The sequence below is a fragment of the Trachemys scripta genome, chromosome 8 (genome assembly GCF_013100865.1).
Source record: "Trachemys scripta elegans isolate TJP31775 chromosome 8, CAS_Tse_1.0, whole genome shotgun sequence".
Lineage (NCBI taxonomy): Eukaryota > Metazoa > Chordata > Testudines > Emydidae > Trachemys > Trachemys scripta.
In genome coordinates this window covers 80,508,291-80,534,123 of record NC_048305.1, presented here as the reverse complement: position 1 = coordinate 80,534,123, position 25,833 = coordinate 80,508,291, and the positions used below count along the sequence as shown (strand labels likewise).

The 25,833-nt window shown below is 43.5% G+C and overlaps 3 protein-coding genes across 3 annotated transcripts in view; 2 read left to right on the top strand and 1 right to left on the bottom strand.

The window, feature by feature from the left end:
• Positions 1 to 1,180: 1,180 nt before the first annotated feature.
• On the top strand, positions 1,181 to 10,556 carry RPF1 (ribosome production factor 1 homolog; the record flags this gene model as incomplete). Its single annotated transcript, XM_034778986.1, is given in 9 exon segments — positions 1,181 to 1,424; positions 1,951 to 2,007; positions 4,191 to 4,271; positions 4,709 to 4,804; positions 6,649 to 6,802; positions 7,857 to 7,939; positions 8,932 to 9,113; positions 9,202 to 9,328; positions 10,316 to 10,556. Coding segments are annotated over 9 exon segments (1,066 nt in total), but the record flags the coding sequence as incomplete, so codon positions are not given.
• A 1,368-nt stretch (positions 10,557 to 11,924) lies between these two features.
• Positions 11,925 to 16,622, bottom strand: GNG5 (G protein subunit gamma 5). The gene is made up of 3 exons (XM_034778987.1): positions 16,421 to 16,622; positions 13,560 to 13,715; positions 11,925 to 12,170 (listed from the first exon to the last, which is right to left on the bottom strand). The coding sequence occupies exons 1-2, from the start codon at positions 16,499 to 16,501 to the stop codon at positions 13,590 to 13,592; spliced, it is 207 nt and encodes a 68-aa protein (XP_034634878.1). The 5' UTR covers positions 16,502 to 16,622; the 3' UTR covers positions 11,925 to 12,170; positions 13,560 to 13,589.
• Positions 16,623 to 22,440: 5,818 nt separating this feature from the next.
• SPATA1 (spermatogenesis associated 1) overlaps positions 22,441 to 25,833 on the top strand; it is a 33,870-nt gene continuing 30,477 nt past the window's right edge. Inside the window, exons 1-2 of the mRNA XM_034779888.1 lie at positions 22,441 to 23,446; positions 24,851 to 24,985. Coding sequence (XP_034635779.1) covers positions 24,950 to 24,985 — 36 coding nt within the window. The 5' untranslated portion in view covers positions 22,441 to 23,446; positions 24,851 to 24,949. The remainder of the gene's footprint in view (positions 23,447 to 24,850; positions 24,986 to 25,833) is intronic.

Here is a 25,833-nt window from a genome sequence, read left to right as displayed (position 1 = left end):
TGTGGGCTACAGCCCACTGTGGGCTGTAGCCCACGAAAGCCTATGCTCTAATAAATTTGTTAGTCTCTAAGGTGCCACAAGTACTCCTGTTCTTTTTGCGGACACAGACTAGAACAGCTGCTACTCTGAAAACTGTTTTAATAGTAACTCTCACCTCACAGCCATTTACTATATTTGGCACTTGGGCAGAATTCTCTGGCACACTGCTGTCCACACTCACTCACCTGAATCTACAGGCTCCACAACTACTGTCACAAGTATCATCAGAATTATTAATTCAAAACCAAACCATGTATTGACAAGATGGCAACTTTAAAAGAGCCACAAGTTAGTGCACGGAAGCATATATTTTTATTCATATTTATTTCTATGCTGTCTTTTTTATATTGCTATTTTAGATGCTTTGACATGTAAAGCAACAAGGCCCTCGCCCTAAGGAGCTTACAATCTACTATTTCCCCATTAAATACTTAGCTTATAGTTAAGAGTTTTTAAACTTGAAGGTGCCTTATAAAAGCTAAATAATGAATCCTCACCCACCCTCTGCTGGGAGGCAAGTAAGTAAGTAAAAATTATCTCCATTTTAAGATGTGGAAACTCCAACAATGTGATGTTGTGCAACAAGCCCAGCTCACATTGCACATCTAGAATGTGTTGGCCTGGCTCCCCAGCCTGTGCTCAGCCTATCTCTGATGACATCTGCCTCTCAAACCACTTCAAAGGGAAACTGACACACGCTATTTAAAAGCATTAGCTGTTCTTTATGAAACCAGCAAGACAGGCACTTCCACGCCATTTAAACAATAAAGGCGGCGCGCTTGGGGCCAGCTAGGGACACCGCGCATGCGCCGGCCCAAACAGGGCCATCCCCCCACAGGGGCCAGCAGGCGCAGCGAAGAGAGACGGACGCGAGCGAGCGTGCGCGCGACCTGTGCCGTCCCCAGCGCGGAGCGGGGCGCACCCTCTGCGCTCCCTCCCGTAGCCCACCTCGCCTGACGCAGGCGCACACAGTTTTGCGAGTTCTATTTTTATCGCGGTCTCGCCGAAGAAACGCTCGTTCTCGCCCCACTCGCACTGCGCAAGCGCACAAACCAGTTGCTGGTTGGTCGGAGAAGAGACAAGTGTGTCCCGCTGCACGCTGCCTTCTCCACCCCCGCGGACTCTCGCTTCCGGTCCCTTCCTATGCCGGGACCGTGCCTCCCGTTTGCGCAGGCGCAGTTAGAGGGTCTGGTGGCGGCCCCGGAAGGAAAATGTCTGGCCCGGGCAGCATGGCTAGCGGAGCGGCGGGCTCGGCCGAGGGGCCCGTGGACGGGGCGCGGGCCCCGGAGCAGGCCCTGTTCCCACCGGGATTCAGCGTGTCCGAGATCAAGAACAAGCAGCGGCGCCATTTCATGTTCCTGCGCTGGAAGCAGCAGCAGAGGAAGGTGGGAGGCCGGGGGCGCTCAGGTGCCCTGCCGGGCCTGCGTGCGGGGAGCCCCTTGCTGACCGGGCTCCGCCCGTCCCTCCCCGCCACCCCTTGGGCTGCCTGCGGGGGTCAGAGCTTTGCCCGCCCGGGGGGCGTGTTGCAGTTGCTTGTATTGCAGCACGTGGGCCAGGACCCGCTGGGCTCGGTGCTGTGCAAACAGTCGGGAAGACAGCCCCTGCCCGGAGAGCTCACACGCTAAGTATAAGGCAAGACCCCGTGCAGCCGCAGACACCCAGAGCAGTACCGGAAACAATGTTTCAAGGGGGGGAGCTTCCCACTTTTGGCTCTGTCACTGAGTGCATCAATAAAATACTTCCCAGCAAATGGTTTTGAAGCTAAAGTCACTCCTCTCTGTGAAGGGGCCGCGGATGGACCCAGTGTAGAGAGGGGATTCCTGTGCTAAGGCCAGCAGTGTGACAGGTATATGCAGAGCTGCCTTTAACCTACTGTTCCCGGCTAACCAATCAGATGTCTGTCTTATTCAGGAGAAATTGGCAAATAAGAAAAAACGGAGAAAGGAGAGAGAAGCCCTTGGAGATAAGGTAAAAGAAAGTTATTCATAGTGTCCCGTGTGTTACTATTTGTGTCTGTAAAACATTATACATAATATTCATATCCCTTTTAAAATAAAAAAAAAAAGTTTAGTATTATAACTTTTGCAGTTTGATAACTGGAATTATTTCTCTAAACATGCTCTAACAAACTGGGGATAGTGGATGCTTTATAATTTTGTAGCCAGACCATTTGTGATCACAGTGCTGTTCACATCTATCTTTTGAGATGCAGTGAGTATTGGTTAGAATCTAAAAGAGCCATTGTTTAATATTCTGTTGAATTGTGGTATGACTCTGGGCAATAATTTCTCAGGTGGCTCAGTCAAATGAACTGTAAAACTGGGAAAAATCAGGGCTGTCCTGAAAATAGGTTCTAGCCATTTGACAGAATCACTATACAATACTGTGTCTCAACTGCAGTCCTGGGTAAACTGACTATAAATACTTATACTAACCGTGAATAAATTGTATTTTGCTTGTTGCTGAAACCCAGTGACACATGAGGGGGAGGGGAGTCTCCACTGTTGCAATGTTTACAAGGAGCTGGAGACATTACTTGTACATTCCTGCACTAATGCACTCTGTATCTAATGCTGCTTTGAGTGAAACAGCCTAACACTGTGTGATCTTAATCAACTTTACAGCGGATGCTGTGGGTAAAATATTTTGCAGCAGGGACATGGTGCTTTTCTTTCACAGCTACTGGCTGAAGCCTGGAAAGAATGGTGGGGAAGAAAAAAAAGGGCTGACACAGAAAGAAGAAACGGGGAACATAATGGGGAACAATCATTTCCTATGAACTTGGAAACTAAGTGGGTTGAATATTGTAGCCATGTGTTCTGCTCCATATATTGCCTCTCTAGTATTAAACTAATGATCTCCTTTCAGAATTAAGGTGATGGTATCACTGATGTACAAACAAAGTAAGGCCTCGTCCACACTTAAAATTGAGGTTGATTTAGCTACCTCGGTTGGGGTACGAAAAATCCACATCTGTAAGCAATGTAACTATGCCGACTTAACCTCCAGTGTTGATGCAGTTAGGTCAACAGAAGAATGGCTCTGTTGACTTAGCTACTGTCACTCAGGGAGGTGGTGTTCCTACACCAGTGGATAAACCTTTTTTTTTTTTTAAATAATGAAGATATCCTATCTCTTAGAACTGGAAGGTCATTGAGTCCAGCCCTCTGCCTTCACTAGCAGGACCAAGTACTGATTTTGCCCCAGATCCCTAAGTGGCCCCTTCAAGGACTGAACTCACAAGCCTGGGTTTAGCAGGCCAATGCTCAAACCACTGAGCTATCCCTGCCCCCCTTTTCCATTGGTGTAGGCTGTGTCTGTACTATGGGTTTATGCCAGCATAGCTATGACAACATATCTATGCCAGTATAGTCTCTGTAGTGTAGACAAAGAGCACAACTTGTTCTAGATTCTCAATCTTTTTCTTTCTGAGGCCCCATCAACATGCTATAAAAACTCCAAGCTCCACCTGTGCCACAACAATTGTTTTTCTGCATATAAAAGCCAGGGCTAGTGTTGTGGGGTAGCAAGCAGGGCACTTGCCCAGGGCATCATGCCACAGGGAGCACCACAAAGCTAAGTTGCTCAGACTTCAGCTTTAGCCCCAAGTGCTGGGGCTCTGGGCTTCTGCCCTGGGCCCCAGTGAGTCTAACACCGGCCCTGCTTGGCAGATCCACTGAAACCTGTTTGCGCCCCCTACCCTTCCCCCCCCCAATGTGGTCTCAGACCCCTGGTTGAGAACTGCTGTCTTACGGTATCTTCCAGCTTTTAAAGAATTATTACTAAAAACTGACATAAAATACATTACAGAATAATTGAGTCACTCATTTGAATGTGGAATTGAGCTCATTGTTTGACTCAGAGCTTGTCTACTTAGCATGGCAAAATGTGCCAGAAGGGTGTGATTTGTAAGAAATTATGTTAATGTGAACTAGGTTCCTTTAGAGCATGCCAGCAGGGTTTACGCAAGGTAGTTAGAGCACAACATATTAAAGCACTTAACAAATCACATTCCTCTAGTGTGCTTTGCCAGCTTCATGTAGACAAGCCCTCAGTATCACAAAGTACAAATAATGCTTTACATTTTATTTTTTTAAAGGGGATTATTGCTGTAATTTATTGTGTTCTTAATAAACTACTTTATATTAAAGGCACCACCAAAGCCTGTACCGAAGACAATTGAAAATCAGAGAGTTTATGATGAAACAACTGTAGATCCTAATGATGAAGAGGTAAATGTATAATCCCTACATATGTGTTAAACTATGATTTCCTCCAAAATGTGCTTTAACTAAAAAAGGACTGATTATAAACTATGAATATTTATTTTCCACTCTTGTGTTAGGGCATTTATGAATTGATAATGCTGCAGATGATGTCATCCCTTTATCATTTAATTTAAGATAATTTCCCATTGCTGAATAACTTCTTATCAAGCTTGTCCATCATCTTATCTCCCATTGTATTATACATTGTTAAAAGCACAGATACAGAATGGGACAGATTGACTAAACAATACAGTATAGGCCAGAACTTGGACCCATATAGAATTTTGCTATTGACTTTAATGGCACCAGAATTTAAGCCAAAGTGGACAATTATTTTTAGAAATAAAAAACTGTATGTTTTCCCTAGAAGTTTTTTAATTCGCCATATTTTTTGTTCCCAGGTTGCTTTTGATGAATCTACCGATGAATTTGCACCATACTTCAATAGACAGACAGTTCCCAAAATTCTTATCACAACATCAGATAGACCTCGTGGGGTAAAATACATTTATAAAATTTAAGTGTAATCTTTAAATTTTTGTGAATCACTTTATGGGGGGGGTCTGAAAGACTTAGGCAGCTGATTATGGAATAGAGGTTTTCATTTCATGCTTGATGGTGCAACTGGAGTCCAGAAGTGACTTAAGCAACGATCCCTTTGTTGGTAATGGGCAGGGAAACATCTTAATTGTCGAGTAAGTGGTTCTTCTGTGTCAGGATAGATGTACATTGGCAGTGCAGCATCAGGAAATGTTTACTGCCACTGTCTTAAGCTTTATCTCTTAATTTGATGAATAAGAGACTTCAGTCTGTAGACTTTTAAATGTAATGCCTTTCACAAGCCCTCTACATTTGCACAGTTTTAAAAGAACACCTCCAAATTGAAAATTGCATCTCTATCTGCATTTTTTCTTCTGTTGGTTTACTTGGTTTATAGTCTGTTCCTTCCCTTTGATCTCAATCCTGCAATGAGCTCTTCATGGGTAGAGCCCTGTGCCAACACAGCTTTTTATTGCAGGATTGGTGATTTTTGCACCAATAGAAGAATAAAAAACACTTTTTAAAATTAGGAAAATGAGATTTGTAAAACCTCAACTTGTCAAGGGACTTGGGCATGTGTCGTATTTGAAACTACCTTTAACTTTTTTTTTTTAAAGTGATTTATTTGCAAGCTGACTGTGTCCCTTTAATGTTTTGTTACTGTATTAAAAACATGAGTGCTAGTACTTAATATTAGAATTTTTCCACTTTACTGTGTTTGAGGAATAATGGAATCTCTTAAAAAAAATATTTTCTGCATTTTTTGAGTGTCAACACAGAGAGTGCTCTCCAAAATGGAGGAAGCTACTGTCCTTGCCCCTGGGAGTTTATTTTCTAAGTAGAAGATGGACAATACAGTTCAGACCTGGAATGCAGCAGAATATCAGACATGTTTTTCTCTAGTGACTGTGTAGTGTTTTCAATGTACAACGCTTTGCTTTGTGTTAACATTAGTAAAGTTAATGGAAGAAATGTTTAAGAAAAACACGGTACAGTAAAAGCTTTGTTACCTGGCATGTTGAGGGAATGGGGGGTGCCGGTTAGTCAAAAATTACGGTTAACTAAGAGTTATACTTTCCAATGGAATACGAATTTTCAAAGAATTAGAATACAATAAAACAAATAAACTATAAAATAGTACTCACCAATCCCGTAGTAGTACTGCATTGCAGAGTGGTTGGTTTCTTGAAGCACTTAGGTGTATACAGGTAAAGTTTTCTATTCAGTAGGTTATCTTATGACACCACATATCACTGTGGGCTGCGCGCATCACGTACACCCAGATCACGAAAAATACACTTAACACTAAAACTATATTGAATCATCAAAGATTAAATTATGTTTAGAAGACACTTCAGGATCTTGCAGTGCCTCAGGGTCGTCATCATCAAAATCAATTATTGTAGATGTAGAAGATATAGGAGATTGGGCTGAATCTGTAATGACCTTATGACACACCCTGGAAGCTGCTTTTTTTGAATTAATCCCTATCTGCTCGCTTACTTGTCTTCTGCCTCTTTTGTATAAAAGTAGAGTGCAGAATGTGCAATTGCATAACCTCCTGGGCAGTATACTAGTCCCGGTTACTTGATTAAAGATTTGAATTGGGAAATATCAGAAATGCTAGGTAATAGAGTTTTCTGATTGATAAAGTGCCAGATAACACAACTTTTACTGTATTTGAAGGGGTAGCTTGATACACTTAAAGGAGGAGGCAGTTGTATGAAATGTAACCCTTTTTATGATCTTTACAATATACCCAACAATTGAGAGATTGCAATCAAGGCTTTCTATTGCGCAGAGAACAGTGAGATTCTGTGAACAACTGTCTACTATCATACCTAACTCACATGTTTACTATCGAAGAGGACTGGCTCTGAAAAGAATTATCCCACAGTGCATCTCAAGAGACTTCACAGATCTGATTGTTATTAATGAAGATCGCAAAATACCAAGTATCCTTCATATACAAGAGGGAGTTTCTTCATAGAGTTATCTGTATTATATGATGAAGATATTAGTACGCTAATTCTGAACAAAGTTAAGAAGAAAATAATCGGGCTATGTAAGTCTCCAAGATCTCTTTCAGATCCTTTATGCTTTTGTCTTCACTTCACTGTCAACTTCAAGTTGATGTAGTGCAATTTTTCACTGTCTTTAGAAGTTAAGAACCAGTATTTCTACTTTTCTACAGGCCAAATATGAAACTAAAGGCCATTTTTGGCTCTGTCTCAAACTGTAACTTAAAACCGTATAAATACAAAGTTACCAGAACAATAACATGCTACTCTGATATCTGCATGCCTCACAGCGCAGGTGCCATAATATGGTTCCATATTGGTATTAGATACGGCCACATCCTTATATGTATTATTTTTATGTTTGATCATAATGGCATCAATTTAGCTCTTTAAATGGAGGGATATTCTTGGTGAATAGGTAAAGAAATGCTGACTGTATCCAATATACTGGCATTGTATGTATGGCTTGGATTTTTTATCAACAAGTGACTCACTCTTATTTTTCTGAGACCACTTAGTGCAGGAGTACACATTCTTATTGCACTACATTTAAGCAGTTTAATCAGCTGCTGGATTTTGTTAATATATGTAAACTTTCATTAAGTTATGTTTATAGTGATCTATAGCAAAATAGAAAATGAACAAACAAATAGAACATAATGTGTTCTGGTTAACTATTTGACTAAGTTTTAATGATACTTAGTATATGAATACATTTTCTATAGTGTCTTTGTGTAAGTATGGAGATTTTAGTAATATGAGACCTTGTTACAGCATTCCCAAGCTCCATTATTGCAGAGAAGAGGGTAGGTATGGCTGTCTTATATATGAAATATAGGTTGTGCAAATTAGAAGAGTTCTAATATAATGTTGACTGTTTCTGTGGAACTCAACACAGGTTTCTATATAAATCACTTTTGTTGTATTCTGTTTAAATTGCATTCTGAACTTCATATATATACCAGCTTTTCTTAACTCTCTGAAACAGATGGACTTGTTTTAAGTCATTTGCCTGATGGTCCAACTGCTCATTTTAGAATGAGCAGTGTTCGTCTGCGTAAAGAAATAAAGGTGAGGTTTATTATTCCCCTCAATAACAGCAAAAAACTAATAAATGCATGATCCAAATTGCTTAGTGGTATACATTTTTTCTTTCACATTTTCTTAACTTTTGTCTACAGAGGAAACAGTTCAGACATGCATGATGTTCAGTTGGTTTCATAAAGATGGTGATGTTGTACTGTTTTTGAGGCAAGGAGGACCAGTAACACTATTTTCTAGTTTGACTTCTATTGCCTCTGCTGTGTAAGACTTTTACCCAACAATTCCTGCAGTGGATTGATTGCTTTGTTTTTATCTCAGATACATTTTTGCACTCATTGCAATAGCATTATATAAAATCAGTTGTATACCAACTCCAAAAGTCTCAGTTCTCCACTTTGTGTAGATACTCTTACTTTGTTTTTTATACAGTGCCATCACTAATGTATAGGAATTTTGATGGTGTACTGGAAATACTGAACTCTTGTTTAGCCCCAACTAGTCTAAAAGCACTGTGCTCTTTTTTTAATGCACTTTAACAATGAAGGAACTGAAATGACCTTTAGTCAATCTGGCTTCATTAAAAGTTGGCCTGGATGGATGGATGAAAGGGTAGCTTTGGAAGCAATTAGACTTGAATGTCCACAGAGACTTTCAAGATTTTTGTGATGGATGAACTGATTTTTTTGGGTAGTGGAATACCTTTCAATATATTAGTGAGGGGAAAATATAGAATGAATAACTATCATTCTCTTCACATTTATTCAAGAAATTTGTTTTTCTTTTTTTTTTTTTGAACAATGAATTAGTAGAATTTTGAGGTCCTTAAATGTTGCAAACTGATGCTGCACTATATATATATGTTCTTTATGGCATTTAACATGGGGAGTTAATAGATCTTTTGGCCTTAACCTTCTTCCCCTCTCTTTTATATTAGTTCAAAATTCTGTCTTTGAATATGTATCTTTGAAAATGTTTTTTGTATTTATCTTATCCTCCCTACCTTGTTACTTTCGTTCCAGCGAAAAGGAAAGGAGCCCACAGAACATCAACCTGAAGTAATCCTGAATAACTTTACAACACGACTGGGCCATTCCATTGGTCGCATGTTTGCCTCTCTCTTCCCACATGATCCTCAGTTCATTGGAAGACAAGTAGCTACGTTTCACAATCAGCGAGACTATATCTTTTTTAGATTTCACAGGTAATCTTTTCTCAAATTTTGCAAGAGGCTAAGAAAAACTGCATTCCTGTAGCATCCCACCCTAATATTTTCCCCTTTGGCTTTGAAGGTACATCTTCAAGAGTGAAAAGAAAGTGGGAATTCAAGAGCTTGGGCCACGATTTACCTTAAAGCTGAGGTCTCTTCAAAAAGGAACCTTTGATTCCAAATTTGGAGAGTATGAATGGATTCACAAGGTATGTTTTTCAGTAATGATATCAGGATGGGCACTTAAAATTTTGGCATTCTGAAACAAAACCACAAACATCAGCCTGAAAGAAAAGTAGTAAATGACATTTAAAGAATGGACATGGCTAACTGAAACTTCATTTAGAGTTTTTAAAGAAATATAGCAGAACCTTTCTAACTTGCATATTGGAAAATAAGTGATTAATAAAAAAAAAGCAAGGATAACGAGTACTGATATACCCCAATCAGTTATTTGTAAAGTCTAGTTGAACTTTAGCATAATTGGTAGTATACAAGTGTTCTGTGGTAGAACTTGTAAAGTCTTACTGAGACGTTATTACTGTGGACTTGCTACTGGCTTGCTGATAAAGTTGATTAGAGCTATTTCTGTTTGCAAATGAGTAGAATAATCATAATGTGCAAATAAGTGAGGCTTGATTGTGTGCATAAATATCTCAAGTCAAACTGACTTTTTAAATTATTTTAAACAAAATGGGAGTGATAGAATAAATAGGTAGTATTAAACCACTTCACTAGTCATTTTTTGCCATGGAGTTGTAGCACTTGGCTTCCAAGTTTAGAAACATTAGGCAGCATGCAAAGCTACAAGAGGAAAAAGCTCTGGTACACTTTGATCACTGAGTACATGGTAGATGTAGTTACTTTTTTAAACAGAAATGAAAGAACCATATTCACCTTTATAATGTGTGTGTCAGCACATGTATGAGCCATCTATGTGATCTTGATAATGCCACACCTAAAAATGGAACACGTACTCTCTGCTCTTCATCTCCCCCACTGCTAATCCTGGCAGGCTGAATCCAAGAACTAGTTAAAGTATATTGCAGCTGCAGTGCCACTTGGAAGATACATACCACCTTTCCCCTCCTACTATAGTTTTGTTTTAAAATACGTATTTTCCCATTTCTTTAGTGTCTGCTACTGTGACATTTAACAGCAAATTTTATAGTGAATATCTTTTCTTTAAATTTCAGCACCGCGAAATGGACACAAGTAGAAGAAAATTCCACTTATAATGATCATCTAGTTCTACCTAATTGATAGGAGTGCAGAACTTTCTTGCATTTTTCTGTAACTAAATTGAGTCTGGCTTTGGTCCTGTCATCTCAAATTCGTTGTTAAACAATGTTGCTCATCACTGAGCAATGTTATCTGCACAGGCAAGCAGACTACAGACATCTTCAAACTTTCTACAATAGATGTTTTGAAACACGATTGGTGTCATCTTCAGCGTTCCCGCTAGTCCTCAATGCTGTCTCCTAAAGCAGTGCTACTGCCTCTAAGGGTATGTCTGTGAAGCAGCTGGGAAGCATGCTCCCAGTGTTGGTAGACAAACATGTACTAACTCTGCTTGAGCTGGCATGCTAAAAGCAGCAGTGTGGCTGTGGGGGCGGCATGGGCTAGCCACCTGCGTACAAACCTGCCTGATCCCCTGGGAACTTACTCAGATGGCTAGCCTGAGCTGGGGCTCATGCCACCCCCAGCTACACTTCTGTTTTTAGCACTCTAGTATGAGTAGAGCTAAGGCACGTTTGTCAACCTGCACTGGGAAGCATGCTGAGTAGACCTATCCTTTGATTCAAAACTAGCAAAGTTTCCTAGAATGTGAGTAGCAGCTGCCAGTAGGTTGAACAGTAGAGACCGTATCATGACTACCCCCAATGCCTTAGTAACAAAGCTGTTTGGGAGTACCATGGTTGGTTGTGCTCGAAGGTAAGTAGACACAGACTCTGTCAGTTAAAATAGGTCAGACACAAACAATGTTGCCCTGTTTCTGTAAATTGTGCTGTATCATTGCCTAACAGCTCTACTTCTACTGTTCCAAGAACTGTATTTCATAACCAGATTAGCTGTACTTGAAGAAAGACCTTATTGCGAGAGGTGGAGTATGAAGGAAAAGATATCTGCTCAGAGACATGTATCGTCTCTTACTAAGAAAGCTCAGCGTTAAAACACAGGGTTCCAAAAATGGAGCAAGTGTGTAATGTAGCAGTATCTTAACTTGATTAAATGCACACTGTCGGAAAGGCAGCTTCTTCCATTTAAGTAATTTGCCTCTTGGTGCAAATACAGCCCTAATCTGGGTGCTAAACAGCTATCTAATAGCTGGCTAGTTGTTTAACAAATTGGTAATTAAAGTCCACTTTGTAGACAAACACTTTAAATCAGCTAAATGGGTGTGAGGAATTGGGCTGTACAGTTTCCAAGAGGGACTTTTGTAACTAATCAATCGGTCTTATTTTGCTTTTAAAGAACAAGTAACATGAAAATTATGAAGATACTTTATGTATCTTGGGTAGAAAAGAGCAATGGTTCTTCTCTACTGCAAGTAATGAGCAAAACAAAAATCTTCACTGGCTTCAGCATCTGAGCACCAACTTTGTATGGGCATGGATGATGTACTTCTGAAGAAATTTAGTGGTTGGCTTCAATTGGAATTGTTACAGGCTAGTGATGTGGAATACCCACAATATTTGAAGTCTCAGATCTGAGTATGCTTTAGTAAATATACACCTAAAATAACTTTGGAGAAGTATCAGAGTCACATTATTGAAACAGTCCTACAGTAATTCCAAAAACAGATTAAGTCAAAACATTTTTATTTTTTGCTTGGTATGTAAAACTGATTCCCTCATGAAGTAGAAGTTATTGCAACTAGCACACAGTTCATTTGGAGAGGTAGATGGTAAGAGGTTTGACAACAGTAGCGATTTACACAGTTAACTTGGCACATTGTTAAGGCTAAGCTTTTGTACAGACTTCAAACCAAGGCACTCCTTGAGTCACATTCTCTCCACACAGAGCAGCTGTGAAAAGGTGTTAGAAGATCTGAAACACACACAAAAAAGAAGTGGTTAGAAAAAAGTAATGAAAATCTATATGTATGCTTGATGAAAGTACTCCCACATATATCTTTTATTATAGATGACACCAGAGACAAGTAGGTATAAATTAGTTTACCTTCACAGGTAGCTCATGGGACAAAGGGTGGTTTTCATTGCCATCACTCTCAGAAGTTTATATACTGTCAAGTCTCCCAGGTAGGATGTTATACAGCAGGGACTAAAGGCAGAATCCAACTTGTACAAGTGAATAGGGGGCTCATTCTCTTGGGAGCTGAAGCTATTAAACTGAGTGGTCTGAACTGGTTGACCAGAGAAAATAAATTATTCTACAGCAACAATCGTTGCAAACTCTCTCTTCTAAACACCACTTCCACTTGGAGATACCCAGACTATGTACTGGGTGAGAGGTGGTAGCTACTGCCTCTGAGTGTTGTTGCTAACTTTTCTGACTCATCCTAAAAAAAAAAGAAGGGCTCTCCCCATAAAGTTTGCTGTTTGGGGAGGTTACAGGAAAAGAAACCTCTTTTTTACAGGTAGAATGCCTAAACTGTTGTCCTAAGGACTTCTGCTTGTGATGTCAGCAGAAACAGATGTGATGGTAGGGGCTGAGACTTGGAAATAAAATTTAAATTCTTATTACAAGGAAGGGATAGGGGTTTTTTTGAGTGGAGTAGGAAAAGGAATTGAGTACCACTGCATCTTAATTTTTGGGTGTGGGTCTCAGGAAAAGCTTACACTGCCAGAATCCATGCTCTACCTCAGTGGTTCTCAAACTTTTGTACCAGTGACCCCTTTCACACAGCAAGCCTCTGAGTACGACCCCCCCCTTATAAATTAAAAACACTTTTTTATATATTTAACACCATTATAAATGCTGGAGGTGAAGCAGGGTTTGGGGTGGAGGCTGACAGCTTGCGATCCCCCATGTAATAACCTCATGACCCCCTGAGGGGTCACGACCCCGTTTGAAAACCCCTGCTCTACCTGCTCCATGGACAAAAGACTTTAGGACTGGCAAATAGGATATTGTTCACTAGCACTAAATTCTTTTATTTGGTGAGGAAATGAGCAGTATATTTTAGTTGAAAAGTTTACTGGAAAGTCAGAACTTTTTAAAAATATACTCCATAATGAATGTTGTATACATTTTACATGAATGACCTGATGACAGCTTATTTTATCAGGGTTGGAAGGGACCTCAGGAGGTCATCTATCCAACCCCCTACTCAAAGCAGGACCAGTCCCCAGACAGATTTTTTCCCAAGATCCCTAAATTGCCCCCTCAAGGATTGAACTCACAACCCTGGGTTTAGCAGGCCAATGCTCAAACCACTGAGCAACTTGTATCATTTTTTATAGTTTAAAAACTTACCACTGAAAGAGACCAAGATAGTTCACCAAATTACAAAAATGAACAGACTTTCTGGGGTCTGAATGGATTTGTACTTGAAGACACTCCTGTCAGTAGGGGATCATGTTGTGCATTCTGCAGACAGAACTGCTTCAAGTCTGCTGCGGCTTGAGAAACCTAGTCATAAAGTAAATTTTAAATTAGCATTCACAGCAAATACTTTATCTTGTATGTAACGTTTTCTGTAGTGTATGGAGGGTGCTGTTTTCAGTACAGCTAGATTATTACACACAACGCTTGCATTTTAGTTTTTGTTCAGAAAAACTATAGCATTCAGTAATACTCCATTTTAAGGGAGTTGGTCTTGTCTTCAGATACTAGGTGCACAGTTCAGCACATCTTTGAAAATCAGCTCTTGGCTACTATACATACAGGTTCCTCAAGCAGAAGTAGCATTTAACACACTATGGGTAATTTTTACAAGACATGCAATCATACACCAGTGTCTGCCACCTAATGCAAGCCCCAAGACAGTTTTACTTTATACTTTTTCTGAGGGCTTGTCATCACTACAGGGTTAGCTCAAGGTATAACAAGTGTTGACCCTAACCCAGCTCCTGTGCACAGACAAGTCTCTAGCTTCAGAAAAGTGGTGCTTTTAACTTGAGGTGGCTGATTTGGCAGTGTATAGGTTGAAGCTCAGGTGTTGCTAAGACTAGTAAAGGAGTGGGGACTCAACTACTCCATGCTGCTAATCCAATCCTATTGTGCTGCTCTAATGTTTTGCAGTGTGATAACTCCTCTCATTTGAATAAGTGTGAACTTGATAACTTAAGTTAACATTGAAGACAAGCCTTAAGAATAACAAGAGATATGTTATACCATTTTGTATAAATACATTGCTAAAGGAATCTATATATGCCCTCAAGAATGTGAAAAATCCACCCACTGTATGTTAAAATTTTCAGTTCCAAACTAAGCGAAGTGATGATCCTAGAAGTGGTATTTATCTGTATGATAGTTGTAGACAGAGGACTCAGAGTGGGGTGACAATGTGGAGGTCACGGTGCAAACTCTTCAGACACAGTATCCTCCCCAAAAGAGAGTAAGCATTTGAATTAAGTGGGAGTAGTGGCTGAAAACAAAGCCAAATTTACTCTGGCCAAACCTTCCAGTATCTGGGCATTGACATATTTTATCTGCACCTCAGGTGACCAGCTGTCCTGATTTTATAGGGACAGTCCCAATATTTGGGGCTTTGTCTTATAAGGCACCTATTACCCCCTACCCCATCCTGATATTTCACATGTGCTGTCTGGTCACCCTAGCTGGACCAAAGCAAGCAGGGAAAAGCCTTCTGCCACTCAAGTGAAGAATTTTAAATAAGTGGTTTTCAACCAGGGGTATTGCAGAGGTCTTCCAGGGGGTATATCAACTATATGCCTAGTTTTACAACAGGGTACAGAAAAAGCTAGTGAAATCAGTACAAATTTCATACAATGACTTATAAATGCTCTCTATGCTATACACAACTGTAAGTACAATATATTTGATTTATAATTCTATGGTAAAAATGAGAAAGTATGCAAATTTTCAGTACTAGTGTGCTGTGACACCTTTGTATTTTTGTGTCTGATTTTGTAAGCAACTAGATTTTAAGTGAGGTGAAACGGGTTTGTAAGACAAATCAGACTCCAGTAGTCTGGAGAGGTTGAGAATCACTGTTTTAAATCATCCTTGATGCTGTGTCACTCTTAACTAACATGTTTGCAAGTCCACCACCAAATAAATTAAAAAAAAAAAAAAAAAAACTTTACACATTTGTTAAGCTTTCCCCATGAAATAAGAATAGCCCTCATTTTTGAGCAAAAAACAATTATGGCTGCATGCCCTGACACACCACCTCACATAAACTAACTTTATTCTCCCATTCCTCTCCATCAGGAAAACATTCTCAGGACGAGACAACACATGAAGAGCACTATTTTTTTTTACAAAAGGTTGTAGGTACATGAAAACATAGAAGTAAAATGAAAACATAGCAGGCGATTTCTCCCCAATTACTTATTTTGAAAGGAGATCTGCAAACTGTAGCTTGCCAATTTGACACAAGGCCTATCCTAGCCTGAAAGTCCACAGATGATGCGCACTCAGCATAAGCGAGGGCTCTAGGAACGTCTCCATTTTATATCTGAATAATCAAAACGGGTGAGAGGCCTGCAACAGCCTAGGCCGGGGCAGTCAACAGGCGGACCGTGGGCCAAACCCAGATCAGTTGGAACGGGCCCGGGCTTTTATTATTTTCTCTGCAGTTTGGCTCTTGACCGAAGCTAATTGACTATCCCAGGCCTAGGCTGAGCGAGTCCTTTCCAGAGAGGTGGCAGGGGGAAGAGACTCCGCCCCGCAGGACACCTTAAGTTACGGGTCTCGGGGGGAAGGTGCCCAGCTGGTGCAATCCCGCCCGCTCAGGCAGCAGCATTTCAGGCAGGCGGCAGCTCCGCCCTGCAGCACAGCGCACCCCGGGATTAGGAAGTGAGCAGCTGGGGCGTGCTCAGCCTGCGGCCGCTGTGACCGCCCCGAGTTGCCCGGCAGAGCACCCCGGGGCGTGGGGCGAGTCTGGCCCCACGAACGAGAACGGCCTGTAGCGCCGACCAGCCCGCGGCCCGTCCCTGCGCTGCGGGGCCCCGGCGGGTTCGGGGCAGGGCACGCGCAGACAGCCGGGCACAGGGGCCGGGGGGGACAGGAGCCCTCCAGTAACGGGGGCCGCCAGCCGCCCCAGGGGAGGGGGCCGGTGGGCGGGGCGGGCGGCAGCTCTGCCCCTCAGGCGCGGGGTCTGGGCGCGGCACCGGCGGCCCGGCCGGGCGCCCCACGGCCTCTCCCACCTTCACGCGGCTCACGCTGGCCTCCAGGCGCAGCTGCTGCACCACCTTCTTCATGGCCGCCACGCTGGAGGAGCCCGACATGGCGCGCGGGGAGCGGCTGGGCTCGGGCTGCGGAGCCAGGCGCTGCTCGGAACTTTAGCACGAAGTTTCCGGCGCTTCCCAAACTGCCCCCGGCGCCTGCGCAACCGCCGCCCTGACTCGAGGGCGGCGCGCCCGGGCCGGCCTGAGGGGGCGGTGTGACCGCGCGCAGCGCCTCGCCGCAGCGGGGCTGCCCCAGCCCAGGCAGCCAGGGCTGGGGCGGCGGAGCCTAAGGGAAATAACGCCACTGTCACGATACAGCCCCAGAGGTGTCCCGATAGCGGCGTAGCGCCCTAGGTCCTTCTATCGTGGCCATACCCCTGTCCCAGGCCCACCCCAGCGCCAGGTGTCCCGGGGTCGGGGTTCAGCGCCTCCGCTGGATTTGCTCCGGCCCCTGGAACAAATGGCGAGAAGGCGTTAGTGAAGGTAATCGTGGCTCCTTAGGGTATGTCTACACTACGAAATTAGTTCGAATTTATAGAAGCCGGTTTTATTGAAATCGGTTGTATACAGCCGATTGTGTGTGTCCACACAATACAATGCTCTAGGTGCTCTAGTCGGCGGACCGCGTCCACAGTACGAGGCTAGTGTCGACTTCCGGAGCATTGCACTATGGGTAGCTATCCCACAGCTATCCCACAGTTCCCGCAGTCTCTGCCGCCCTTGGAATTCTGGGTTGAGATCCCAATGCCCGGATGATGCAAAACAGTGTCGCGGGCGGTTCTGGGTACGTGTCGTCAGGCCCCTCCCCCCTCGTCACAGCAACGGCAGACAATAGATTCGCGCCTTTTTACCTGGGTTACCTGTGCAGACAACATACCATGGCAAGCATGGAGCCCGCTCAGCTCAGCTGAGCTCACCGTCACCATATGTCCTCTGGGTGCCGGCAGACGTGGGACTGCATTGCTACACAGCAGCAGCTGCTAACTGCCTTTTGGCGGTAGACGGTGTAGCATGAGTGATAGCCGTGGGGCTGGCAGCCGTAGGGCTGCATTGCACCAGCCCCTTGCAGGCAATGGTATATTATGACTGGTACCCATCGTCGTCGTACTGGTATGGCTGTCAATCATGGCCACCTGGGCAGACATGCTACTGTTTCGATGATGACGGTTACCAGTCATAATATACTATTTTCTGCCAATTGCCCAATATTGTCCGCTAAGCACCCAGAAGAGGCCGAGGGCAATGCTGGGTGCTGGCGGACGTGGGGCTGGCAGACGTGGGGCTGCATTGCTACACAGCAGCAGCCCCTTGCCTTTTGGCAGATGATGGTATTTTATGATTGGTACCCATCATCATCGTACTGGAGAGGCTATCACTCATGCTGCACCGTCGGCTGCCACCTTAAGATGTAAAAAATAGATTTGTTCTGTGTTCATTTGCTTCCCCTTCCTCCGTGAAATCAATGGCCTGCTAAGCCCAGGGTTTCCAGTTTAATCTTTGGGGGGACCATTCTGTGTGACAGTTGTTTGTGTTTCTCCCTGTTCCTGTACCTGTACGCCATGTCGTCACTCGGCCCTCCCTCCCTCCCGCCCTCCTTCTCCTGGTCCATCAGATACTACTTTCGCGCCTTTTTTCTGACCAGGCGCCATAGCTAGCACTGGGATCATGGAGCCCGCTCAGATCACCGCGGCAATTATGAGCACTATGAACACCACACGCATTGTCCTGGAGTATATGCAGAGCCAGAACATGCCAAGGCGAAACCCGGACCAGGCGAGGAGGCGATTGCAGCACGGCGACGAGAGTGATGAGGAAATTGACATGGCCATAGACCTCTCACAAGGCACAGGCCCCAGCAATGTGGAAATCATGGTGTCACTGGGGCAGGTTGATACCGTGGAACGCCGATTCTGGGCCCGGGAAACAAGCACAGACTGGTGGGACCGCATCGTGCTGCAGGTCTGGGACGATTCCCAGTGGCTGCGAAACTTTCGCATGCGTAAGGGCACTTTCATGGAACTTTGTGACTTGCTTTCCCCTGCCCTGAAACGCCAGGATACCAAGATGAGAGCAGCCCTCACAGTTGAGAAGCGCGTGGCGATAGCCCTGTGGAAGCTTGCAACGCCAGACAGCTACCGGTCAGTCGGGAATCAATTTGGAGTGGGCAAATCTACGGTGGGGGCTGCTGTGATCCAATTTGCCAGGGCAATGAAAGACCTGGTGATAGCAAGGGTAGTGACTCTGGGCAACGTGCAGTCAATAGTGGATGGTTTTGCTGAAATGGGATTCCCAAACTGTGGCGGGGCCATAGACGGAACCCATATCCCTATCTTGTCACCGGAGCACCAAGCCACCGACTACGTAAACCGCAAGGGGTACTTTTCAATGGTGCTGCAAGCCCTGGTGGATCACAAGGGACGTTTCACCAACATCAACGTGGGATGGCCGGGAAAGGTACATGATGCTCGCGTCTTCAGGAACTCTGCTCTGTTTCGAAAGCTGGAGGAAGGGACTTTCTTCCCGGACCAGAAAGTGACCATTGGGGATGTTGAAATGCCTATCGTGATCCTTGGGGACCCAGCCTACCCCTTAATGCCATGGCTCATGAAGCCGTAAACAGGCAGCCTGGACAGGAGTCAGGACCTGTTCAACTACAGGCTGAGCAAGTGCCGAATGGTGGTGGAATGTGCATTTGGACGTTTAAAAGCGCGCTGGCGCAGCTTACTGACTCGCTCAGACCTCAGCGAAAAGAATATCCCCATTGTTATTGCTGCTTGCTGTGCGCTCCACAATATCTGTGAGAGTAAGGGGGAGACCTTTATGGCGGGGTGGGAGGTTGAGGCAACTCGCCTGGCCGCTGATTACGCGCAGCCAGACACCAGGGCGGTTAGAGGAGCACAGCAGGGCGCGGTGCGCATCAGAGAAGCTTTGAAAACGAGTTTTGTGACTGGCCAGGCTACTGTGTGAAACTTCTGTTTGTTTCTCCTTGATGAACCCTCCAACCCCCCCCCCCGACCCGGTTCACTCTACTTCCCTGTAAACCAACCACCCCACCCCACCCTCCCCTCCCCTCCCGCTTGCAGAGGCAATAAAGTCATTGTTTTTTCACATTCATGCATTCTTTATTAGTTCCTTACAGAGGTGGGGGGATAATTGCCAAGGTAGCTGGGATGGGTGGGGGAGGAGGGATGGAAAAGGACACACTGCATTTTAAAACTTTAACTCTTATTGAAGCCCAGCCTTCTGATGCTTGGGCGATCATCTGGGGTGGAGTGACTGGGTGGCCGGAGGCCCCCCCACCGTGTTCTTGGGCGTCTGGGTGAGGAAGCTATGGAACTTGGGGAGGAGGGCTGTTGGTTACACAGGGGCTGTAGCGGCGGTCTCTGCTCCTGCTGCCTTTCCTGCAGCTCAACCATACGCTCGAGCATATCACTTTGATGCTCCAGCAGACGGAGCATTGCCTCTTGCCGTCTGTCTGCAAGCTGACGCCACCTATCATCTTCAGCCCGCCACCTCTCCTCTCGTTCATGTTGGGCTTTTCTCATCTCCGACATTGACTGCCTCCACACATTCTGCTGTGCTCTATCAGCCTGGGCGGACATCTGCAGCTCCGTGAACATCTCGTCCCTCGTCTTACGTTTTCTCTTTCTAATGTTCACGAGCCTCTGCGAAGGAGAAACATTTGCAGCTGGTGGAGGAGAAGGGAGAGGTGGTTAAAAAAGACACATTTTAGGGAACAATGGGTACACTCTTTCATTACAAGGTCGCATATTTCGGCTTGCAGGCAGCCATCGTAGGCCACAGTGTTTTGGCTTTTTTAACCTTCTTAACATGTGGGAAAGGTTGCAAACAGCAGCGCATTTCCCATATCAAGGATGAATTGGGTTGTCCATTTAAAATGGGGTTTCAATGTGAAAGGAGGGGGCTGCGGTTTCCCGGTTAACATGCGGCACAAACACAAGTAAACCACCCCCCCACACACACACGATTCTCTGGGATGATCACTTCACCCCTCCCCCCCACCGCGTGGTTAACAGCGGGGAACATTTCTGGTCAGAATAGCAGGAACGGGCGCCTCTGAATGTCCCCCTTAATAAAATCACCCCATTTCAACCAGGAGAGCTTTCTGGAGATGTCCCTGGAGGATTTCCGCTCCATCCCCATACACGTTAACAGACTTGCTTGCTTTTTTTTTGTAATGTTTACAAATATTTACAAAGTTACACTCACCAGAGGTCTCCTGTGTGCCCTGAGGGTCTTGGGTGAGTTCGGGGGTTACTGGTTCCAGGTCCAGGGTCACAAACATATCCTGGCTGTTGGGGAAACCGGTTTCTCCGCTTCCTTGCTGCTGTGAGCTACCTACAGTACCTCCATCGTCATCTTCCTCGTTCCCCGAACCGTCTTCCCTGTGTGTTTCTCCAGTGAGAGAGTCATAGCACACGGTTGGGGTAGTGGTGGCTGCACCCCCTAGGATCGCATGCAGCTCCGCGTAGTAGCGGCAAGTTTGCGGCTCTGCCCCGGACCTTCCGTTTGCTTCTCTGGCTTTGTGGTAGGCTTGCCGTAGCTCCTTAATTTTCACGCGGCACTGCTGTGTGTCCCTGTTATGGCCTCGGTCCTTCATGGCCTTGGAGATCTTTTCTAATACTTTTCCATTTCTTTTACTGCTACGGAGTTCAGCTATCACTGCTTCATCTCCCCATATGGCGAGCAGATCTCGTACCTCCCGTTCGGTCCATGCTGGAGCTCTTTTGCGATCCTGGGAGGACTCCATCACGGTTACCTGTGCTGATGAGCTCTGCGTGGTCACCTGTGCTCTCCACGCTGGGCAAACAGGAAATGAAATTCAAACCTTCGCGGGTCTTTTCCTGTCTACCTGGTCAGTGCATCTGAGTTGAGAGCGCTGTCCAGAGCGGTCACAATGAAGCACTGTGGGATAGCTCCCGGAGGCCAATAACATCGAATTCCGTCCACACTACCCCAATTCCGACCCGCAAAGGCCGGTTTTATCGCTAATCCCCTCGTCGGAGGTGGTGTAAAGAAACCGGTTTAAAGGGCCCTTTAAGTCGAAAGAAAGGACCTCGTTGTGTGGACGTGTCCAGGCTTAATTCGGTTTAACGCTGCTAAAGCCGACCTAAACCCGTAGTGTAGACCAGGCCTTAGTGACCTTCTGCTCGCCCGGCGGTGTTTGAAAAGGGACCGTTACCCAGGAAACCCTTCCCTCGGCCCGGGCAAGGCAATGCCGTTAGCGCAGGGTAAATACAAGAACTCAAACTGAACAAGACACATACAAGATAAGAAGGAAACTTGCGGCTCTGTGGCACCTGCTCGCCAACGATCCCAAAGTGCTTCCTAGATCTACTAATGAAGGGAGCCTCCCACCCTGCTCGCCTTTGGGGTAACAGCCCATTTTACAAACGGGGAAGGAGAAGCTGCAACTTGCCTAAGAAGAGATCACACAAACCTGTGGCAAAGTCGGCCAAAAACCGCAATCTCCTTCCCTCACTATATTTGAACCAGCAGAAGAACATGGTTCCTAGGAGTGCCCCTCTGGCACTAGTGTCTTACTCCTGCTTGGTTCGAGTTCATGTACTGCTTAAACTGGCTTATCCTTTCACCAACACGGGTTTAATAAAAAATCTTATCTCACCTACCCTGCCTCTAGGATGGTTCTACAAGTATACATTAGTATACAGTTTTGTATTAGGGTTTTCATGGATTTTGAGTATTTGATTTATAATTCAATATTTCTGAGAAAAATAAAGTGAATAGTAAAACAAAGGTTTCAGAGTAGCAGCCGTGTTAGTCTGTATCCGCAAAAAGAACAGGAGTACTTGTGGCACCTTAGAGACTAACAAATTTATTAGAGCATAAGCTTTCGTGGACTACAGCCTATCTCCTCAATATATGTTCCATTCTATATGCATCCGAAGAAGTGGGCTGTAGTCCACGAAAGCTTATGCTCTAATAAATTTGTTAGTCTCTAAGGTGCCACAAGTACTCCTGTTCTTTTTTAGTAAAACAAAGTTTCAATCCCTGGCATATAATGTTCACACTATATTTTGGGACTTTGCATTTCTTTAGTGGCTTCCAAATAATTTCTGGAGAAATTCCCCTAAAATGGAGACAAAATGGAAAAAGTTTTTTTTTACTTTGGATTTAGGGAGAAAATAATGTTGTATCCAGGCCTAGAGAGTTTTATACTATACAATAATGCTTGTGATGAGTCAGAATAAAATTAGCTCCTCAGATAAATTGACCTAAACATTTCAAACTAATTTCAACAGATGTTAATAGGAAAAAATGCTATTTTAAAGGACTCCCATTAACTAGATGCATTTTGAGTTTATTGCAATTAATTCAGACAACAAAAGATGAATAGAAATTGTAGATTGGGGGGGGGCTGAAAAACATCAGTTCTCATCTGAAATCTTTTGACACCTGGTTCTAAATCCCTTATTCTAGAAAAAGATGGTAACTACACAACTGTGATATAGTATTTGATAATAGATATGCTGTACAATTATTGGCTATTTTTTAATCCCATTGATTTCAGTAGAAGTTAGGAACCTAAATACCTTTGAGGTTCTTGGCCAAAGATCTTACAATCTGGATTTACTTTGACAAAACAGGAAAAAGCAATGGGATAGAGACAGGGAGGGAGGAAAGAAGGAAGGAAGGAATATGTAGAACAAGGCACTGAGGTGAGTGGTACAGTAAGCGTAGGCTTTTTGTTTGTTTTTATAGTGATAGAAAATTATAACCATGTAAAACACAAGAGTGGAGAATTCGTGGTTTTTAGGACAAGGGCCAGAGGAGACAATTAAATCTGTTGTTTTAAAGGAACCATGGTAATCTCAGTCATCAACGAAAAATTTAAACAGTGTTTGCAGTCTAAATGGAATAAGAGGAAGAAGAATACTTTGCACTTTTCAGGTCTTTTTACTGAAGATCTTAAAGCACTTTATGAACAATCATTAATGAAGACTCAGCAGCCATGGGAGGCAGGTGAGAATTATTATTTTCATTTTAGTGATAGGAATACTGAGGCACAGAGCTGTTAAGTGACTCTCCTAATGTCTCACAAGAGAGGTCTGATCAAAGTGATCTTGTTGTCCTTACTCAGGTAAAACTACTGAAATCAGGATCAGAACTCAGTGAAGGGCAGAACTGGAAATAAAAGCCAGACACTCAGTTCTCTCCTTTTAATGATAATTTGTCTGTCTCTGTTTGTTAATGATAAGTAGGGCTTCTGAATTTAGGTTTTAACCAATAAACACAAATAAAACACCCCGATGCAAAACAAATTAAATTGGTGTTTATCAGTAAACACCAGAAAAGGTTACTTGTGTCTGAGGACTTGTCTACATGGAGCATTAATGCAGACTATGGGAGGTGTGAATTGTAATGCACACTAACATACTGCAACATTAATTGGTCTCTGTAGACCCTGCTGATGCCCACTAGGGAACATTACAAAAAGATTACTCATTACAGCATATATGACTGTAATGAGTAATATATATATTAATATATACAAAGAGAAAGCCATGAAAAACCCTGGTTTTTGGACATCTACATAAAATTCAAAAATTGATAAAAATAATCCTCCCCAAATTAAATGAATAAACTCAAAAAACCAGAAGCACTAATCATCAGCCTGTCTATACTAGCACATTCCAATCAGATTTGTCAGCTTCCAACACTGATCCAGGAAGTCTTTATGGGAAACAATGCATTGATGGTTCAATACCCTGCTAAAATGAGAGTTAAATAGCATGAAAAATGTGGGTATTGGAATCAGTGGAGAAATTATTACAGTTTGAAATGTGCATATCTGTAGGTAGGATTAATGATACAGTGACTTACCCATTCCCACATCCTCTCTTGCTTTATGGATGAAGCCAAGTGTCCTTGGAATACTTTTCTGTTTTGACTCAGGCATGCTGAAATGTCACTGGTGTGAATGACTGCATGGCTTCAGACTCTGCCATTCTTGCCCATCTACCCAAAATCCAGACACTGAAAGAAATACATCTTGTGTTTGTTAGATGCACTGTAGAAATATATAGATAACTATATACAGTAATTAAATACCTTTTGATGAAAGAAGAATGGAAAATGTTACTCAGAATACTAATGCAAACCTCAGTTGCCCAACTGCAATTATGCAATTCACTGGGTTACTTAGGTGATATTTAGTTGTATAGAAGGTGTGTTCACATCAAAGGGAGTATTAAGCCTACTAGTCAATACTTAGCTCTTTGCAGTTTGTCTTCCGGTTTTGCTGGAAGCAAAGCCTTCAGCCTGAATCCAGAACTTACTTACAAGCTCTCTGCTGCTTTTTTCTCAAACTTTTGTATGAAGTGGAAACAGATTCAAACTGAATGGAATACCATTTTTGACTTACAGGATTTATCATAATCCATTCTGTTAAGTAATGCTAAGATACAAAAGAAATTTAAAAATCCATCCGGAATTCAGTGACACCCAATACAGGCACCAGTGAATATGTCATTCAGTCAAACTAGACCGCCAACATCAGAGGTGAGAACTTTTGCTCTGAATATTTTAGAAAATCTGTATAACTGTTCTAAATTGTGAAAATTGCTGCCATGCAATCAATGGCAGATGTGTGAAGAAAATATCCACTTATTTTAAAGACATGTGCATGAAAAACCATTCAAAGTCTAGTTTATATTTACTACCCAAAAGTTTATAGGAATATTCACTAAAGCTTATTTGTGCTGGCTGTTTATACAGGCCACATATACACTAGGAAACTTTTCCAAAAATTTCCCACTATTGCTAACACTGGTTCAGCTGCATCAAAGATTGCAATATTGGGAGCTCAGCTATCAACAGGGCTCCCATGGTCATCACAGTTTTAAACCTAATGTCACCTACCCCTCCTCAGTTCAGGTCCAATCGTGGTTTCAACAGCCACTGGCCTATGCACTTGAGTACTTGGACTATTGCTGTAATTGTTAGAAACCTGGAAATGTTTTGAAAATTTTCCCTAGTGTTGTCAGGACCTCAGTGTGTATTTGTCATTAATAAGACAAATGTATGTTAATGGTGGGCCCTACACTCCTTTCTGTTGCATGACTCAGAGTGGAGGCAAGGAGTAAAACTAGAGCATAAAGGGCCTGATTTTCCATTGCCTTACACTTTGTGTAGCCATTTACACCCATGCAAAGTAGCTGTAAAATGCCAGCATTCTGATCTGGAAAAGTGTATATAAATACACAAGATGCAAGGCAGTAGAGACAGTGATTAATTTGTGCCAGGGCTGAGCCTGGCACCTATAGGCTTGGCAGTTCATAGCCCCGGCACTTCTGGGCTTGCTGCATCAGTTATGCATGTAAATAAATTGCTTGATTCCCAGCACCTCT